The sequence below is a fragment of the Pollachius pollachius genome (assembly GCF_949987615.1).
Source record: "Pollachius pollachius genome assembly, chromosome: 7".
Classification (NCBI taxonomy): domain Eukaryota; kingdom Metazoa; phylum Chordata; class Actinopteri; order Gadiformes; family Gadidae; genus Pollachius; species Pollachius pollachius.
In genome coordinates this window covers 24,966,317-24,984,608 of record NC_136940.1, presented here as the reverse complement: position 1 = coordinate 24,984,608, position 18,292 = coordinate 24,966,317, and the positions used below count along the sequence as shown (strand labels likewise).

Sequence of the window (18,292 nt, the reverse complement as noted above, 5' to 3'; positions counted from 1 at the left end):
GGATTTCAATTTGTGATACTTAAATTCGCTGGATGTGGCAATAAATATATATTTTTTAGTTTTTACTTCATGTCTTCATAGATCAATCATTAAAAAAATAATCGACACATGGAAAAAAAGATACAGCAATTAAAAGTAATTCCATTTTATTATATTCCACCTTATCTTCAGTTAATTTATTTGCTAAATTTCCTATTTCAGTGAGCTCAGCTCACCGCAGACTGAGCCGTGAGCTAAAAACCGCTCCGCCCTCTGGTGGCCATCGGTGGTAGTGCCACCCCAAGCTTAAATCGCAGTACATTGAAGGGCTGGTCCGCTCAACACTATGTGGTCCAGCGAGAGGTATTTTTTCCCTGGTACGGCTGGTTGATCAGTCAGCACGACCAGAAACGATGCAAAGCTATATAGTCAATATAAACAAAAATATCTGGACAATTACATCTTTGTACATATACATACATCTTCCAGGGGAGAAGGCTTTGCGAACCAGTACCGTGTTTCAATGTAGGCCAGCGGCCCCCACTAATGGGGCTTCATGTCATACCCTCAATGCAGGCCCCACTAAGTAAAGTTTGACCAGTTTATTAAATCAAATCAACATTGATTATGGCTTCCCATTTGTAAGTAAAAGAGTCCGATAAAAATGCATAGAGAGCAAGATGAAGTCCAACGCGAGAGTAAGCTTATGGTTATGTGTAGTCTAGTCCCTGTAGCTTGTTGTCTCTAGAATGGGTTGTGCAGAGCGCTCTGACAGTGAAGTGAGGGACTTCCCTCCTCCTTGGAACCCAAACAATAACCCATCAGCTACAAGGACCTTCTTGAGGTTAAAGATAGCTTCCAATCAGCCTTCTGTCTCCCACTGAGGAATACTGCTCGTATAATATCATCTACAGCCTCTTTGTTCAGTTTGTATTGTCGTTTTTCTAAACGTGCCAGATTCATTATTTCTGCTCTTAAAAAGCCTTCCCTTTTCACACGTCTCTTTTATTTTTTTTCATCTGATGATTGTAAGGGAACCGCAGCTGTCCCCCATCTGGGTCGTACCACAGTCACAGGGGGCGGGGGGGGATTCAGGTGACTGTCAGAGCTCCTCTTTGTCCATCTGCTGAAACGCGTCCAAGTCCTCCTGCCAATCAGCCATTAACTCATCCACTGATTGGCTGCCGCTGCCACTTGGGGCGGCGGCGTCGTCGTCCTCCGGCTCCGCCCCCTCAGGCACCTCCACCTCTGGCCCCTCCCCCTCCGGCTCCGGCTCCTCCCCCTCATCACTAGGCTCAGTCCGACCGGACTCCTGAGGCTCTGAGGGGCCCGCCGTCTCCCCCGGGGGACCGGCTTCGGCGTCCTCTTCCCCGGCGCGGCCCTCGTCCGCCGCCGCCTCGGAGACGGACAGCTCCACGGTGCCTGTCTGCACCTTGTCCCCGGGGCCCGGGTGCGAGGGCGAGGTCTTGTGCGTCACACAGTTGTTCACCTCCTCAGGCAGGGCCACACCTGAAAGGGAATTCAAAGTGGGCGAGAATTAGTGAGTCTCTACCCCTTGGGTCTGGCTCTCTCTCTCTCTCTCTCTCTCTCTCTCTCTCTCTCTCTCTCTCTCTCTCTCTCTCTCTCTCTCTCTCTCTCTCTCTCTCTCTCTCTCTCTCTCTCTCTCTCTCTCTCTCTCTCTCTCTCTCTCTCTCTCTCTCTCTCTCTCTCTCTCTCTCTCTCTCTCTCTCTCTCTCTCTCTCTCTCTCTCTCTCTCTCTCTCCCCTGGGTCCCTCTCTCTCTCCCCTGGGTCCCTCTCTCTCCCTCCCCTGGGTCCCTCCCCCTCTCTCCCCCCCCCCCCACTCTCCTTCTCGCCAGTCGTTCCTAGTCAGGAATAGACCGGTTTTCACCGGGGGGCTGTCGGCTCGAACTGCGTGATGCTAGCAGTGACTCACGGAGCAGAAAGCCCCTCAAAGCGTAAAGCTGCTCTACCGAATCCGCCCGACACCCCAGCGCTGTCATGCGGAACATTCGGCACTTTGGAGGAGAGAAATATCGTCTGCCATCACAGAGCCTCACAGGGGGGAGTGGGTGAGTTCCAGTGACAGCCCTGAGAGATGTCCTGGGTTGTAGAGGAAACATAACCCTCGTATCGCTGCTGGAGGAATGACACAGAATTCACTGTTTGACCTGCAAGGCGGGGAGCTGTAGTTCAACCAGACAGCATGCTGCTAGTTCACATTTAGCTCCCAATGGAAGCGTCATGATAGATAGAAAGAGAGTAGAAGATCCATCCTTCTCCATCCTGCTGAAGCTGTAGATATCAAGGCTTAGGCCAGCATCATCATTATACTGCTGTACAATTCCCCCTTCTCTAGAAAAGACATTGTAGATCCAGGTGGTTGAAATTGGTGTTTTGTGGTTTCAACAAGTTTGGATAGTCTGGAACATGAGTGGGTTTTGATTATGGTCCGATGTCAAAATGGATTGAAAAGCGCTATGTTTAGCACAGTGTGGGAAATGTGTGTGTCTAGTAATATTATTATTTCAGGTACACAGAACAACGTCCCTTGAGATCTTAGCAGATGGGGCAAACCATTATTAGGTTCAGAGTGAGTTCATACATTTCATTCGTTGAGTCATTTTCTTTGTTGAGAAAATAAAGCCTGTATAGAAATCCTGAAACCTATAGATAAAAAAAAGCATTGTTGTTTGTTTCCTTACTAGCCAGCCCTAGTTTTGACCCGACCAATCGCTTCCACCCACCTCTCACTCTCTGTGCATCCAACCAATTTCTACAGAAGAGGGTTAAAGGGTTGATCAGCAGAACTAAACGCAGGTCATCAGGTTGCTTGTTGCACAAACACATAAAACAGAGAGATGAGAGGAAAGGGGAATAGAGCAAGGTAGAGGAGTAGGTTTTACCTTTTTTATATGGACACTGACAAGGGGCAGAGTAGGGGATGTAATACTAATATTAATAATGAATTGAATTTATATAGCGCTTTTCTTAACTCAAAGACACTTTATAGTGAAGGGGGGGGACCTCACCAACCACCATTTATTTATTTAATATTTTGTGCATTTAAAGAAGGTCAGAAAGACAGACACAAGACAGGACAGGACAGGACAGGACAGGACAGGACAGGCCTGTTACAGTCTTAGCAGGGACCGGGAGAGAAACAAAATGCAGCAAGCAGGAGGAGGCGTGATGGGTCGGGCTGGAAGATGTGCGAGCGTGCCAGATTGCTCACCTACGTTCTGGTACGTTCAAACATATCTGGGGAGCGAGCTGCGATCGGAGCCCACCGCCATGAGTCACCGCACGCACGCACGCGTCACGTAAACAAATACACACACACACGCCAGCTCCCAGCAGTCGTCATCCGCAGAGGCTGAAGGTTTTTTTTCTGAACATCAGATGTTTGATCATAATAACATCTGGGGGCGGCAGGCGGGACGGAGGCGAGCGGATTGGCAGACGGCGGAGGCTCACCTCGGTCCCGGGCCTTGTCGCTTAGCAACACCTCCACCTCGCGGTACTCCTTCAGCGCCCGCAGGAGGATGTTCCCCTCCTTGTGGAACAGGAAGAGGATGGGCACGTGGACGTCGTCCGTGCTGCGCCCGTCGCCCGCCATCTGGAAGAGCGGCGCCGTGTCGCTGCTGCTGCCCTCGTTGTCGTCTGGGGAGACGGGGACGGAGGAGGAGAGGGAGAAGGAGGAGGGAGGGATGGGGGGAGAGGAGGAGAGGAGAGAGGAGGAGGGAGAGGAGAGGAGGAGGGCGAGGAGAGGAGGAGGAAGGGGAGGATGACAGAGAGGAGGAGGAAGAGGGAGGGAGGTGGAGAGGAGGAGGGGAGAGGAAGAGAGGAGAGGACAGAGGAGGAGAGCAGAGAGGAGGAGGAAGAGAGAGAGGAGGAGATAGGGGAGGAAAGGAGGAGAAAAGAGAGGAGGGAGAGGAGGAGGAAAAAGAGGAGGAGGCAAGAGAGGAGGAGGAGGAGGGAGAAGACAGAGAGGAGGAGGGGAGCGGAGGAGTTGTTAAGAAGGCCATTCGTAAATGTTAAATGGACTGCACTTAATTAGCGCATTTCTAACCAGTGGCCACTCAAAGTGCTTTACAATTTGGACTAACATTCACCCATTCACACACTGTAGGCAGTGTCAACAACGCAAGGCGACAGCCAGCTCGTTGGGAGCAGCTAGGGCGAGGCGTCTCGCTCAGGGACACCTCAACACTCAAGCTAGGAGGAGCCGGGGATCGTACCGGCAACCTTCCGGTTACCAGCCAACCCGCTCTACCTCCTGAGCCCAATTCATCCCAAAAGTCCCTCGCTAGTCGACGCGGACGTTCTGCAGTGAGGCCGCGTTGTGGGCACAGCCCTCGCGTCACCCAGTGATCCGCTGCCCTCACCGATGACGACGCCCCCGATGGCGCCGGCCCTCTGGATGTGGCGGGCCTTCTCGGCGAACATGCACTGGCCCCTCTGCAGCAGGGCAATGCGGCCCTGCACAAAGTCCCCGTTGGTCAGCTCGGAGCAGCCGCTGTAGGGCTCGGCCACCGTCACAAAGCCCCGGACCTGGAGGGGCGAGGGGGGGAGAGAGGGGGAGGGAGAGGGGGAGGGAGAGAGAGGTGGAGAGAGGGGGAGGGAGACAGAGAGGGGGAGGGAGAGAGAGACAGAGAGGGGGAGGGAGAGAGAGACAGAGAGTGGGTGAGAGGGAGAGACAGGGACAGAGAGTGGGTGAGAGGGGGAGAGAGAGAGAGAGACAGAGAGTGGGAGAGAGGGGGAGGGAGAGGGAGAGAGAGACAGAGAGTGAGGGAGAGGGAGAGAGAGTGGGTGAGAGGGAGAGACAGGGACAGAGAGTGGGTGAGAGAGAGACAGGGACAGAGAGTGGGTGAAAGAGAGACAGGGACAGAGAGTGGGTGAGAGAGAGACAGAGAGTAAGGGAGAGGGAGAGAGACAGAGAGTGGGTGAGTTAGAGAGACAGAGAGACAGGAGGATAGACAGACAGATGTCAGGTTCCGTGCCTGGGAGGGAACAGGATTCTCTGGGTGTGTACCCCATTAAAAAGGAACCCCCTGTCTCGGGTGGAAGTCGAACACTTTGAGATTGAAAAGCATGTAGATGGGCTGAGAGCTCTAAACGTGTGTGTGTGTGTGTGTGTGTGTGTGTGTGTGTGTGTGTGTGTGTGTGTGTGTGTGTGTGTGTGTGTGTGTGTGTGTGTGTGTGTGTGTGTGTGTGTGTGTGTGTGTGTGTGTGTGTGTGTGTGTGTGTGTGTGTGTGTGTGTAGGTCTTATCGCCATGGTTACGGCTCGCGCAGACTTTGAGATACTTTTTGGCAGCTAGTATGCGTTGTGGAGTGAGAGCGATGTTGTGTACGAGACGCCGTCGTTTTAAGTGTCGGAGAAGCTCTCAGACGGCAGACGCCAGGCCAGACAGAGCTCCACACACTCCTCACGAACAAGAAGAGCACTCTCAGACAGCGCAACGCTGACAAAATGCTGGACGGACAACTAGCAAGAACATAGCATTTTACGGCACTTTCTTTTTTATAAACAATGGTATTATTTTAGCAACAAAATGGCATTGATCCCTCAAGATCATAAAATATACACCGTCCCGTTCAAACGAAGAAGAACACGGCTCTGGGTTCACTGGCCCTTTAAGTTATGTTTGTGCGATGTAATCCATTACGTCCTGCGAGTCTATCCTGATATCCTGGCACCGCTGGCACCGCTACTCTCATCCATCTCTTGAACGCGTCTGACGAATAATCAATGAGTTCCCGTGTTTGTCTGGGAGAAACGAAAACCACCAGATGGTTCCTGGAATGATGCACCCAGCAGCCCTAGCACTACGGAGGCTTACTGATCAGCTCGGGCCGTCACGACTCTAGATGTGACTCACCCCCGTGGAGCTCTTGGACAGGTCAGTTCCGAACTGAGCGGGGCCAGCAGTCAATACCACTCTGCCAAAGTAGGGGTGTGAGACGATCTGGATGGCCCTCGGGGGCAGCTGCTCCTTTTGCTGCTGGCTGGAGAGCTCCATCATCTCCTGCATGAAGCGCATGCCGTCCTCCGCCGCCACCGCACTCACGGCCTGCAGGTGCGGAGCAGTCAGCACAGAGAGGAGAGAGGAGAGAGAGCAGCCAGAGAGGCAGAGAGAGAGAGGAGAGAGGAGAGAGGCAGAGAGAGGAGAGGTAGAGAGAGGAGAGAGGCAGAGAGTGGAGAGATGCAGAGAGAGGAGAGAGGCAGAGAGTGGAGAGAGGCAGAGAGAGGAGAGAGGCAGAGAGAGGAGAGAGGCAGAGAGAGGAGCAGAGAGAGGAGAGAGGCAGAGAGGCAGAGAGAGGAGAGAGAGAGGAGCGGCAGAGAGAGGAGAGAGGCAGAGAGAGAAGAGAGAGGAGAGAGGCAGAGAGAGAGGAGAGAGGCAGAGAGAGAGGAGAGAGGCAGAGAGAGGAGAGAGACAGACAGAGACCGAGACAGACAGACGGATAGACAGAGACAGGAGCACAGACGCAGAGAAAGGAGCACAGACAGACAGAGCGAGGAGCACAGAGGCAGAGAGAGGAGCACAGCGAAGAGAGAGGAAGACGGACCAACAGAGACACACAGAGATACACACACAGAGACACAGAGACAGACACACAGAGACAGACACACAGACGCACAGAGGCAGAGAGAGGAGAACAAAGGCAGGGACCACGACAGAAAGAGAGTTGGATAGAGAGGGGGAAAGAAGCAAACACAGCCAGGGAGAGAACAATTATTTGATCAGAGGTGGCATAAATGTACCTCTTTTCAACATTAGAAAAAAAACTGGTGAGTAATTTGACAGAAGTGTCTGAGCAAATTGAATTGCTTCCCCTTGCACTTCATTCATGTCCTCGTATTTATTTGGGTCCTCCTATGCAGGGGGGGGCCGCTGACTAGGTGAGTGAGTGAATTACGTGGTGGGAGTGAGTGGGTTACTGTTTACCTGCGTGAGTGAGTGAGTGAGTGAGTGAGTGAGTGACAGAGTGAGAGAGTGAGTGACAGAGTGAGAGTGAGTGAGTGAGTGAGTGAGTGAGTGAGTGAGTGAGTGAGTGAGAGTGAATGAATGAGTGAGTGAGTGAGTGAGTGGTGGGGTTACATGAGTGAGTGAGTGAGTGAGTGAGTGAGTGAGTGGTGGGGTTACATGAGTGAGTGAGTGAGTGAGTGAGTGAGTGAGTTGTGGGGTTACATGAGTGAGTGAGTGAGTGAGTGAGTGAGTGAGTGAGTGAGTGAGTGACATTGTGAGAGAGTGAGTGACAGAGTGAGAGTGAGTGAGTGAGTGAGTGGGTGAGAGTGAGTGAGTGAGTGAGTGAGTGAGTGAGTGAGTGAGTGAGTGAGAGTGAATGAATGAGTGAGTGGGTGAGTGAGTGGGTGAGTCAGAGGGTGAGGGTTTACCTGGGTGGCGTGCTGCACCAGCTGCACCCGGCCGTCCTTCAGGTGGATCAGGCTGACCCCCATCCTCCTCAGCAGGTCCAGGTGCTCCGGGTTGTTGGCCATGAAGTCCTGGGCCCTGAGGGGGGCACGGCCCATCCCCGGCTCCCTGGGGGGGGGGGGGGGGGGGGTACGTTACATTTACAATTTGGGGATTTTGACACGACTTACGACCACTCATTCACACACCGCCGGCGGAGTCGCCCACGCAGGGCGACAGCCGGCGGAGTCGCCCACGCAGGGCGACAGCCGGCGGAGTCGCCCACGCAGGGCGACAGCCGGCTCGTCGGGAGCGGTCGGGCGAGGGCGTCTCGCTCGGGGACACCTCGACACTCTGGAGCCGGGGATCGAACTAGCGACCATCCGGTTACCCTTCAACCTGAGCTACCCAGCATCCCATGCGGGGGCGATACGCCTCACAGTCCCACAGTCTCTTCTTCTTCACCGCCGGTGGATTCCGTTTTTTGATTGCTGCACGTTTTGTGCTTTAAAAAAGGTACAATCTGTCTTAAAATGAGTACTTAAAATGGGTACTGCGGTCCAATTTCACAATATTGGAGCGTTGCCTCTGCACGCCCCCTCCTCTTCCGCCAAACAGTTGGATATGAGTATTACCACACATTCATAAAAAAGGGGAAGAGAGAGGGGGGGGGGGGGGGGTTTTACCGGTAAGGAAGGGGGCGGGGACAGCTCTTGTCCACGGCACTACGGATTGGGTCCCTCAGGTTCCGAGGGTAGGCGGGGTCAGGGAAGAGGAGGCGGGTGTTAGGGCAGGTCCAATCGAAGTTGGTGTCGTCCGCCTCGCCCTCAGACTGAAGTAGGAGAGCCAGAGTCAGAGACGACCAGCAGAACGTGCCCGATTACACATTGATGTGAATTATAATGACACGAGGAAAACTTTAAATATTTAGTACACTAATAAATTAATGAGCCGTAGATGACGATAAGCACGGGGGCAGGAAGTTAAACTAATCGGAATCCTTAGTCTATTGAAGTGTCTCCCGAAGGGAAGGATTCGATTTCATGAGTTACCTTTTGGTATGTCGTCGAATCATAAACCTGTCCTTTGTTTCAGTTACTTTAAGGGATCGACCAAGGGTGGCCTGAGCGCGTAAGGCACTTAAGAAGAGCGTGCACCGGTTTGGTAACCGGGGGTTACCGTGGCGTTCCCCAACGTGGCGGCCGAGCTGGGAGCCACGGAGAGGGACAGGGGCAGGAGGTGGGCCTCCGTGGTGAAGATGTAGTCCTCCACGTCGAAAGGAAGATCCTCCACGTCGGCGAACAGCAGGAACAGGTACTTGAACATCTCGGCCAGGAAGAACGAGTCCATCCTGAAAGGGGGGAGGGGGAGAGAGTGAGAGGGTGAAAGGGGGAGAGGGGGAGAAGACTGGCCCTAAGCCAAGGGGTGGTGCGCTGAATGGACACCACCTGCCGCCCAAAGAAACCTGCAGCCATCTGGACCTAGTGTGTTAGAGACACGAGTGTGTACAATGTCACAACCTCTTCATCGGGATCTGACATTGACGTCGACGGTGAAAGGGGGGGGGGGGGGTTACTGCATCAAAATAGTGCAGCCCTACTGGATGCGACAGGTATTGCAAGCCTGATATTCTCAACAGCAAGATCAGTGCTGTATGCTCCCCTTGAGACGCCACATCAAAGCCATTGATTTATTAAACAGCCCCGCACGAAGGGCACCGAACAGCCAATAATAAAACCACACAATGTTTATTAATCGATAAGTCCCCAGCCTAACTGAACCCCATTTCGATTATATATATATATACAGTGGGGCAAAAAAGTATTTAGTCAGCCACCAATTGTGCAAGTTCTCCCACTTAAAAAGATGAGAGAGGCCTGTCATTTTCATCATAGGTATACCTCAGCTATGAGAGACAAAATGAAAAAAAAAAAATCTAGAAAATCACATTCTTTCTCCTCCAAACACGACGAGTTGACTTTTTACCAAAAAGTTCTATTTTGGTTTCATCCGACCATATGACATTCTCCCAATCCTGTTCTGGATCATCCAAATGCTCTCTAGCAAACTTCAAACGGGCCCGGACATGCACTGGCTTTAGCAGGGGGACACGTCTGGCACTGCAGGATTTGAGTCCCTGGCGGCGTAGTGTGTTAGTGGTGGTAGCCTTTGTTACTTTGGTCCCAGCTCTCTGGAGGTCATTCACTAGGTCCCCCCGTGTGGTTCTGGGATTTTTGTTCAGCGTTCTTGTGATCATTTTGACCCCACAGGGTGAGATCTTGCGTGGAGCCCCAGATCGAGGGAGATTATCAGTGGTCTTGTATGTATTCCATTTCCTAATAATTGCTCCCACAGTTGATTTCTTCACACCAAGCTGCTTACCTATTGCAGATTCAGACTTCCCAGCCTGGTGCAGGTCTACAATTGTGTTTCTGGTGTCCTTTGACAGCTCTTTGGTCTTGGCCATAGTGGAGTTTGGAGTGTGACTGTTTGAGGTTGTGGACAGGTGTCTTTTATACTGATACTGAGTTCAAACAGGTGCCATTGATTCAGGTAACGAGTGGAGGACAGAGGAGCCTCTTAAAGAAGAAGTTACAGGTCTGTGACAGCCAGAAATCTTGCTGGTTTGTAGGTGACCAAATACTTATTTTCCACCATAATTTGCAAATAAACTCTTAAAAAATCAGACAATATGATTTTCTGGATTTTTTTTTTCATTTTGTCTCTCATAGCTGAGGTTTACCTATGATGAAAATGACAGGCCTCTCTCGTCATTTTAAGTGGGAGAACTTGCACAATTGGTGGCTGACTAAATACTTTTTTGCCCCACTGTATATATAGACATACACATACAATATATATATACAGGGTGCGATTTGCCAGGAATCCAACAGTTACAGACCCGCCAAACCCCCCTACAGACCCGTCAGGGGTGTGTTGGACGACCACAAGATTCACAAGAGTCTCATCAGCAGTTTTACTTCGCCTCTGACACACTCTTCCTTGTTCCCCTCTCCCCTCCTCTCTCCCTCCTCCTCCTCCTCTCTCCCCCCCCCCCGTCTCACCGGTCCTCGTGGCTGCCAGTGCGCACGTCCTTCATGGCCGCGAAGCCGCAGGGCACTCGGGCGTAGCGGTTCAGGTTGTCCAGCACGGTGCGCCCCACCTCCAGGTAGTAGGGGTCTCCGGTGGCCTGGAGGCAGCAGGAGGGAGGTGGGGGAGGACGAGGAAGTTAGAGACATGATGAAACATGCAGGAGACGCTTCCCCTTTTGCGATGTAGATCAACAGAAGGCGTCTTGCGACACATTCTCGTTTTTGACTGGGTCAAACACGAGTATATATAGTATACATAGTATATAGAACGGCAGCCTCTGAACGGGAGGCAATGAACACGAAGCATAACATTGGCGTAGCTCAACATTTTACTGTGACATTGAACCGAATGCAATCCTTTGCGTGGTCCGTTACCTTGTAGAGGAAATAGGTGCTCTCTGCAAACTCAGGTCTCAGGGGGTGCTGAGCCCAGTGTACCCGAAAATCTGTTGTGAAGGCCTGGGGGGGGAGTCACACAGTGAACAGTGCTCTTCTGCCTGCCATATGGCGCTGTGCAGCGGTTACAGAGAAGGAGTGAGACACACTTACCTCGGGGAGAAAGTTATGTTTCTTGGTCACCTGATACAACATCTCATGTGTCTCAATGGCGGGACGGATGTCTCCCTTCAGCACCTGGCGGGAGCACAAAACAACGCGGGTTGGAAAGACAATCTCACCGACCGAGACAACATAGTTCCTGTTACAGAAACCTGTTTGCAGGCTGACAACATGGGCAACATGTTGTCTGCATCGGTCAGACATAAAGTGCATCCCTGTGCGGGCATCCTTTGCTTGGTTAGGGTGCTGTTGCAGTACAACCCTCACACACTCATAGAGTGTTAAAAAACAACAACAGATAAAATCCGTCTCGCTACGGGTCACCGATCCGCATTAACAGCTTCCCATGGGAGGGCTGTTGCACAACAAAGCTAAAGCATAGGTCACGGGCTGCCCTTTATGCCCCCATGCCTTCAGACCGGAGGAGGGTTAAATCTAACACTCGATGTGTGGAGGTGCTCTGTGATAATGGGACTGGAAGGGCCGCGGATGCACTCAGGGCTTGAGCTTTGGCGTTCAACCAAACGGTCCATTTGACATTTTTTACATTAAACCGGAAATTGCAGACGCTTTTATCTAAAAGCAACTTACAACCATTCATTCACACAGTCACACCAACGACGGGAGTCAACCACTCGTCAGCAGCAGTCCGGCAGACTCGCTCAGGGACACCTCGACACTCAGCTAGGCGGAGCTGGGGATCGAACTAGCAACCTTCCGGTTACCTGCCAACCAGCGGCTCTACCTCCTGAGCTACTGCCGGTCCAGTCGGGTCCACTGATCGACTTGTGTGCTAGGCAGTTCCAACGGGCTCGCCCGGTCATCGTGTTACACAATGTCTGACCTGGAGTCCGGGGAAGAAGGCCAGCAGGGAGTCCATCCAGGTGCGGGCGGGGAGGAGGGGTTTGTGAATGTGGACATCCAGAAGCAGCGGGGGCTGGCTGATGTACTTCATGATGGATGCATAGTGCTAGGATCACACACACACACACACACACACACAGTGTCAGTCTCGACCCGGGAAGAGCTCACCCCAGAGCAGGCCTCGGTGAACTCAACAGATATCTGGCACTATGTAGTCTTGCATTTGGACTCTAGCCTAGAGTCCGCTACAAAAGGTACTCATTTCAACATACAACTATGGGCCAACACCATGGACAAGTGAGATGACATTATATTGAGTCGATTATTGTATCTGTGCACTTGTACTATGCATGTATATAAATAAATACATAAATATATATATTTCCTGGTAAAAAAAAAGGCATGTAACTGACAACAGGAAGCATCCTTAACCACCAAAGGATTAGAAAGTAAACACAGAACTAGTGCAAGAAGTAAAGGAAACTTTTGTCCTTACTAAAAAGGGACTGAACCAAACAAAAGCCAGCTACTAAGATCCCACTGTGCAGTATAAAAGGTAACTGTGTATGAGAGGTGTGTGCGTGTTTAATTATCCTCTCACAATGTTGAAGCGCTGCAGAAAGAGGTCATCTCCCAGGAGGACGTACGCCTTCAGCAAATACTCATAGTACGAGTCAATGCCTGCTCCGACGCCACTGTCTTCACCACACACACACACAACACAACGGAAGAGGTTAGTAGGGCTTCAAAACACACCCTACTTTCATGAAACAGTAATTGTCCATTAGGTAAGATAACCCACTTGTTACGTTTCGACAATCTACTATTGACTAACTGCTTCCACGTCTCTACCTGCCTCCATTCCCTTCCTCATTCCTCCCTCTCTTCTCCCCTCAACCAGGCCACATATTGTTTTCTGGTGCCGCTGAAGTCCCTCTCCCCTTCTCACCCGTCCTTTCCCTCCAAAGCCTCATTGCATTATACCTTCCAGTAGGGCTGGGCGATTAATCGAATTTCGATATCGATTTTAGCGTCAAACGATCACAAAACTAATATAATCGAGTTTTAATTTTATTATTATTATTATTATTATTATTATTATTATTATTATTATTATCTTTTTTTTATTAAATGCTTTGTAGAAAGTGCAGAAGAACAGCTGAATACATAGCTGTACTATATTTTATTATTTTTTAAAGGCGAAATTTCAAAGTTCTCCGTTACAAAGTGTTTTTGAGAGAGACTTGCTGAATAAATACATCATGTTTTCATAATAATAATATAATAATAATCGTTTGAATAATCGTGATTTCAATATTGACCTCCATAATCGTGATCATGATTTTTTCCATAATCGAGCAGCCCTACCTTCCAGCAGTTAGCTCTGACTCCTGCTTCACACATTTCACCTCCCCTCCCCATTTCAGCCAGTCTCCCCTCTTGGTCTCACTCTCCATTTCCATCTCGCTCTCCCCTACATGTCTCACTCTTACTTCTCAGTTTGACCAGCCCCTCTTCGCCTCACTCTCACCTCTCCATCTCCCTCTCTCCTACATGTCTCACTCTGTCCTCGCAGTTTCACCATCACCCTCCCTTCACTCCTTCTCCCCGCCTCACCTCTGCGGACCCACTCTCCAGAGTGGATGTTGATGGTGGTGCCCACGAGATTGCTGTTCCTCTGCCTCTTCTCCCACAGGAAGTCCAGGGCTCTGCGGGCATGCACCTGTGGACAGGGGGGCGTTTGCTAAGTACTGTGAACCATCGATACTCAATAAACAAATCTATACTCCACAGTCAGACACTGTAGTTCCTCCCAAAGGAAACGGCTGCAGAACCCACAGCTGCACTCACACACATCCTCTGACTCAAAGGGAAACAACATTCACCACCTTATTAACTTGTATGTTACTGCACAAAACAGCCAACTGCTGAGGACCAAACGTACGGCAGGGGTGTAGCACCTCAAGGAACTTAGAGCTTTTCTTTCAAAATAATGTGAACACTAATTTTTGCTGTCCGAAGAAATCAGGATCAATCGGACATTGAGATGTTGGTACTTATTAACCAGGTCATTCTTAGTTACGCTGGCTAAACTAGAATCGATTGCCACTTGATCCGTCGACTGATTTAGTGATGCATCTTCCATCTAAATGATGTGGATAAAACTATTAGAACTGTAATGATTTGATTATCACTGCATGGCCACCTGGTTTTCTAGTCAAGTCAACCCCTCCTAGTCAAGTCAACCCCTCCTAGTCAAGTCATCTCCTTAGTGTCTAGTTAACGCCTCCTTATATCTTACCTCAAACACGGGGTCCCCGGTGAAGCGGCTTAGAGCAGCGAACTCCAGGATGATCGTCCCTGCACAGGCCGTGCAGGTGTCCGTTTCTGTGCCTGTCCGGCTCTCAGGACCCCTGACCCCATGTTTCAGATTGACCTGGGTCAAAGAAATGACAGCGCTTGATCATCATCATGGTTCAGAAGAAATGATCGGGGAGCAGCAATGGATCCTACATCACATGCCACATCGCCACCCCTCTCTTACGTTATTATCCGATAAAAAGGAGACCCCGAACTTGTACCAGAGTAACCAAAAATCATAGTAGGAACTTTCATCTGTATTGTTAGATATTTTTACTGACTGGAATTTAAAAAAATCTTCTGCGGTGCCTTGACACAATTCTTTTGGCATTGACCAGGAACAATTTGGTCGATAGTTGGTTCAAGGATCCAACAATGCTGCGTAATAGCTGGCTGTATCTGCAACTACAAAATGAATTCAAAACCACTCTCAGCCGTTGGAAGGAGAAAGGAGACGAAACAACCCAGCATGTTGGCTCCTCTCCAACGTCTAGTTGGCTCCTCCCCAACCAGCCCGGTCTGGCTCTTAAAGATGTCTCACCCTGGGATAAGGGAGGCCGCTGCTGGTGTTGAAGGCGGGCAGCAGTCGGTGCCCCAGCTCTTTGGCCATGTGCAGGAGCTCGTCTTGGTACCACAGCATGCGCTCTCCGCGTTTCTTCAGCATGACGGCCATGGAGTGGCCTCCGAGCAGGCCCCTGAAGACATGCAACGCAACGCACAGTGCGGCACCAGAAACAGTCAGACACCACAGGCTTAAGGTGGATTCACTCCCCGGACCTCAGAGCAGAACGAGTCGTTTTTCTCACCCCAGGACGCGGATGTTGGTCTCGAACACGGACACCACGATGTCGTTGTCGAGCTTCACGTCTTTCAAGACCCGCCGTACGGCCGCTTCAAACTCTACCGTCTTGTTCAGCACCTGGGGATGGGGATGAGGGGAAGATGCTGACAATGTATAGACCCCTGGGAGAACAACGCTCACAGATAAACCCGTTTCAATAAATAGGTATATTTTGTGCATTCTATGAAGTCGAGTTAATGTGTTTGCATTTAAATGGGGCCAGTGTTTTCTTAAGATCATAGGGTGTTCCTTACATTTGGTCACAGTCTTTGCACTCTGTATGGTAATATGCATAATAAAATGTAAGTACTTACCACTAGGGTGTCTAGAGTATCGATCAAGGTGAGGGAGAACCTAAAAAAGAAATAGAGAACTTAAGACTCTGGGGCGGGATAGTTTAGTGTCGCGATGAGGGTGATACACTGCCTAAAGAGTCTGGGTTCAATCCCCAATGTCTACATCCCTACCTGTGGGCATCCTTGAGCAAGAAGGCAAACCTGAACCTGCTCCTGCTCCTGAGTGATATGAATCTGTATTGATATCAAGTTGCTTTGCAAAGAAGTGACTTAAAATAAATAGCCACTGTTGGTTGTAACCGACGCCTTGAGACAATATAATTAACTTCCTTAACATAGGAGCCCCATATCTTCGGCAGAAGAGAAGTGCTGTCTTAGAGCATGCCAATAGCGTGTGTACTGCACCTCCTTTGAGCTCAACGGCTTTATTCATTATATCCCTCAGTAATGTACACTATAACATATCTGGAGTTGCGAGGGACAGCAGGTGCTCAACCATGAACCAATCTCCAGTTTGGTGCTTTGTGGCAAAACAGTTTACGCCTATTTGTTTATTACAGTGTTTACATTTCTTACGTCCATTAGCTAGTCCGCACACAGCGAGTCATACACGCCTCAGTGCATGTTTTAAAGCTGACGGTCAAGCCCCTACCAGGCTCAACCATTGTCTTTTGTTTTTGACCACAAACCGGCTGGTCCACGTCATCTGTCTCGGACCAAATAACCTCCTGAGAAGCTCAGCTCGGAAATGTGAAGCTTGACCGACAGTAGTCAGAGAGTAGTCAGATAGTAGTCAGAGAGGAGTCTTTGAGGACATACAAAGAGGGCTGGCTACTCACTTGCCCAGAGCATCGTCCACATCGCCTCTGCTGGGCTCCAGCCCGCGGATGCGGCCTCTGCACGTGAGAGGCATTAGCTCATCCGCTGGGTAAGCATGGTCCTGTGCCGTGTGCGCGCACACACACACACACACACACAAACAGACACACAAAGAAGAAAGAACCAACAATAAATCATTCGGTGGGTCCGTCTTTCTAAGCCCACAGATACACGTTGCACCATTGAAATGCCATAAGCCCGTTCTGTCTTGATGATGGAGTTACTTTAAACTTGTTAATTAGTCAACTCGACCGTGAATGGGGAACCTTGTTCAGGGTTTCAGACCAGAACAAGAGCCATAAATAAGAACGTGGCTTGTCTTCATTTCTATTAAAAGGTAATTTAGAGAGATGCTTTTAACAAAAGCGACTAAAGTTATTGTGAATGAAGAGACAGTCAAATGAGAAGAAGAATCTAGGGGATAGGCATCTCGCTCGAGGGTGTGGACATTCGGGTTCGAACGAAGAACCTTTAGCTAGGGGGTAAAAACCCCATAGCCACTAAACACATTTGTTTAAGCCTAAAACCAAATACCCACAATGTCTATACACACACTAGGTCCAGCACAGAGAGACCACTTCATTTAATCCCCTCCCCTTAGAATTGTCACCCTTCTTGCAATGTCTGAGGTATCAAGGTTAGTGTTCTTTACTCACCATGTAATTCTGATAAGCATGGTCAAACATCTCCACCACTTGGTCCCTTTGGATGAATAGAAAACAACAAGTCAGGAAGCAAGACGGAGATATCCTCTAAAAGTTAAAAGCCTGTCTCACGTTAAGCTCTTATGACCCAGTGCCCCCCCCCCTCTCCCCCCTACTCACCTTAGTTTGTGCCTCTCCTCTCTGGACATCGCTAGTCCTTGGCCGAATAGGAAGGCAAGGAGCAGCATGTGTAACCGTATGGGGAACATTTTTGAGGGTATCCAACTGCCCAGTGATATACACATTATTGTGGTATGGGCTGGCAGAAAGTTAATCAATACGCCAGCGGCTGTGCTTTTCTAGCAGATGTCAGGAGGTCCATCCGAGTGTGTTGCCATGCGGACCTTCTTTATTCCAGTCCAAGGGATCACGTCTCTAATAGTCGTTGTTCACGAACAATCTGATGCGACACTTTAGTTTCCAGAAGCCTCATTATGATTAATCCCCTTCATCATAACGTCGGTGTCTCAAGACGCGGTCAGAGCTGCTCGCTCTGAATCTTGAAACTGGTATTGGCACCTGAAACTATAATTAAGGCATTCACAGATATTATAGTAATTCCACTATTCTGGTCCATCGGGTGTCGAGCTGTACGTCCATCAGGTATCGAGGTTTAGTGTCTAGTAGTTCTGCTGTTCACCAGGAGCTCTGTGTGTATTCACGGGTCACACCTGTTTACTTCCCCAGCTCACCTGCAATCTAATGATAGAGCATGACACGTCGGCATGTCACAGCCCAAGGGTTTACAAACTCCTACCTCTGTGACGATCACAAACTAAACCGTCGCCGTTTAAGTGGCGATATACCTCCGCAGACAGACGCCTTGTTGACAGTGGTTCCATCTCCCCTGTTACACCTCCTGAAATACCTTATCTTCACCTGACTGCCGTCCGCGCTGAAACCATGTTTAAGAGGTCCAGAAAAGTTGTGTCGTTCATCACCACCCAGGACCGTCCTGTCACCGATATAATGACATGTTCAAAGCGCGTTTCTTCCCTTTACTGAGATGTTATTCAGCCTGTGATTAGCATTAGATAGTTAGCCCCGGTAGCTAACCACTGGACCCGCTGTGTCCTAAATGATCCGAACGCACTTTACATCGTCCATGGGGAACAGCAGGCGTTATTAAGAGGTCATTTTCCTTAAAATAAAAAAAATCTCCAGTGGATAACTTTAACAACGCTTTGCGACTTGAACTGACACCCCAGATATGCTATTAGCCTAATGTAGCATACAGATAGTCGTGCGAAACGTCAGCAGCGTCTTCCGCATCCGGGGCGCTAGTCCCGCCCACCGCCGGGTTG

General features: G+C 50.1%; 1 protein-coding gene across 1 annotated transcript; it reads right to left on the bottom strand.

Annotated features, from left to right (window-relative positions):
- Nucleotides 1-129: 129 nt before the first annotated feature.
- edem3 (ER degradation enhancer, mannosidase alpha-like 3) lies at nt 130-18,226 on the bottom strand. The gene is made up of 20 exons (XM_079740549.1): nt 17,109-18,226; nt 16,941-16,986; nt 16,245-16,345; nt 15,424-15,463; nt 15,075-15,187; nt 14,810-14,963; nt 14,210-14,344; nt 13,525-13,630; nt 12,509-12,606; nt 11,888-12,013; nt 11,035-11,118; nt 10,861-10,944; nt 10,459-10,583; nt 8,573-8,744; nt 8,080-8,225; nt 7,378-7,522; nt 5,861-6,052; nt 4,366-4,531; nt 3,455-3,640; nt 130-1,488 (listed from the first exon to the last, which is right to left on the bottom strand). The coding sequence occupies exons 1-20, from the start codon at nt 17,231-17,233 to the stop codon at nt 1,082-1,084; spliced, it is 2,751 nt and encodes a 916-aa protein (XP_079596675.1). The 5' UTR covers nt 17,234-18,226; the 3' UTR covers nt 130-1,081.
- Nucleotides 18,227-18,292: the final 66 nt, after the last annotated feature.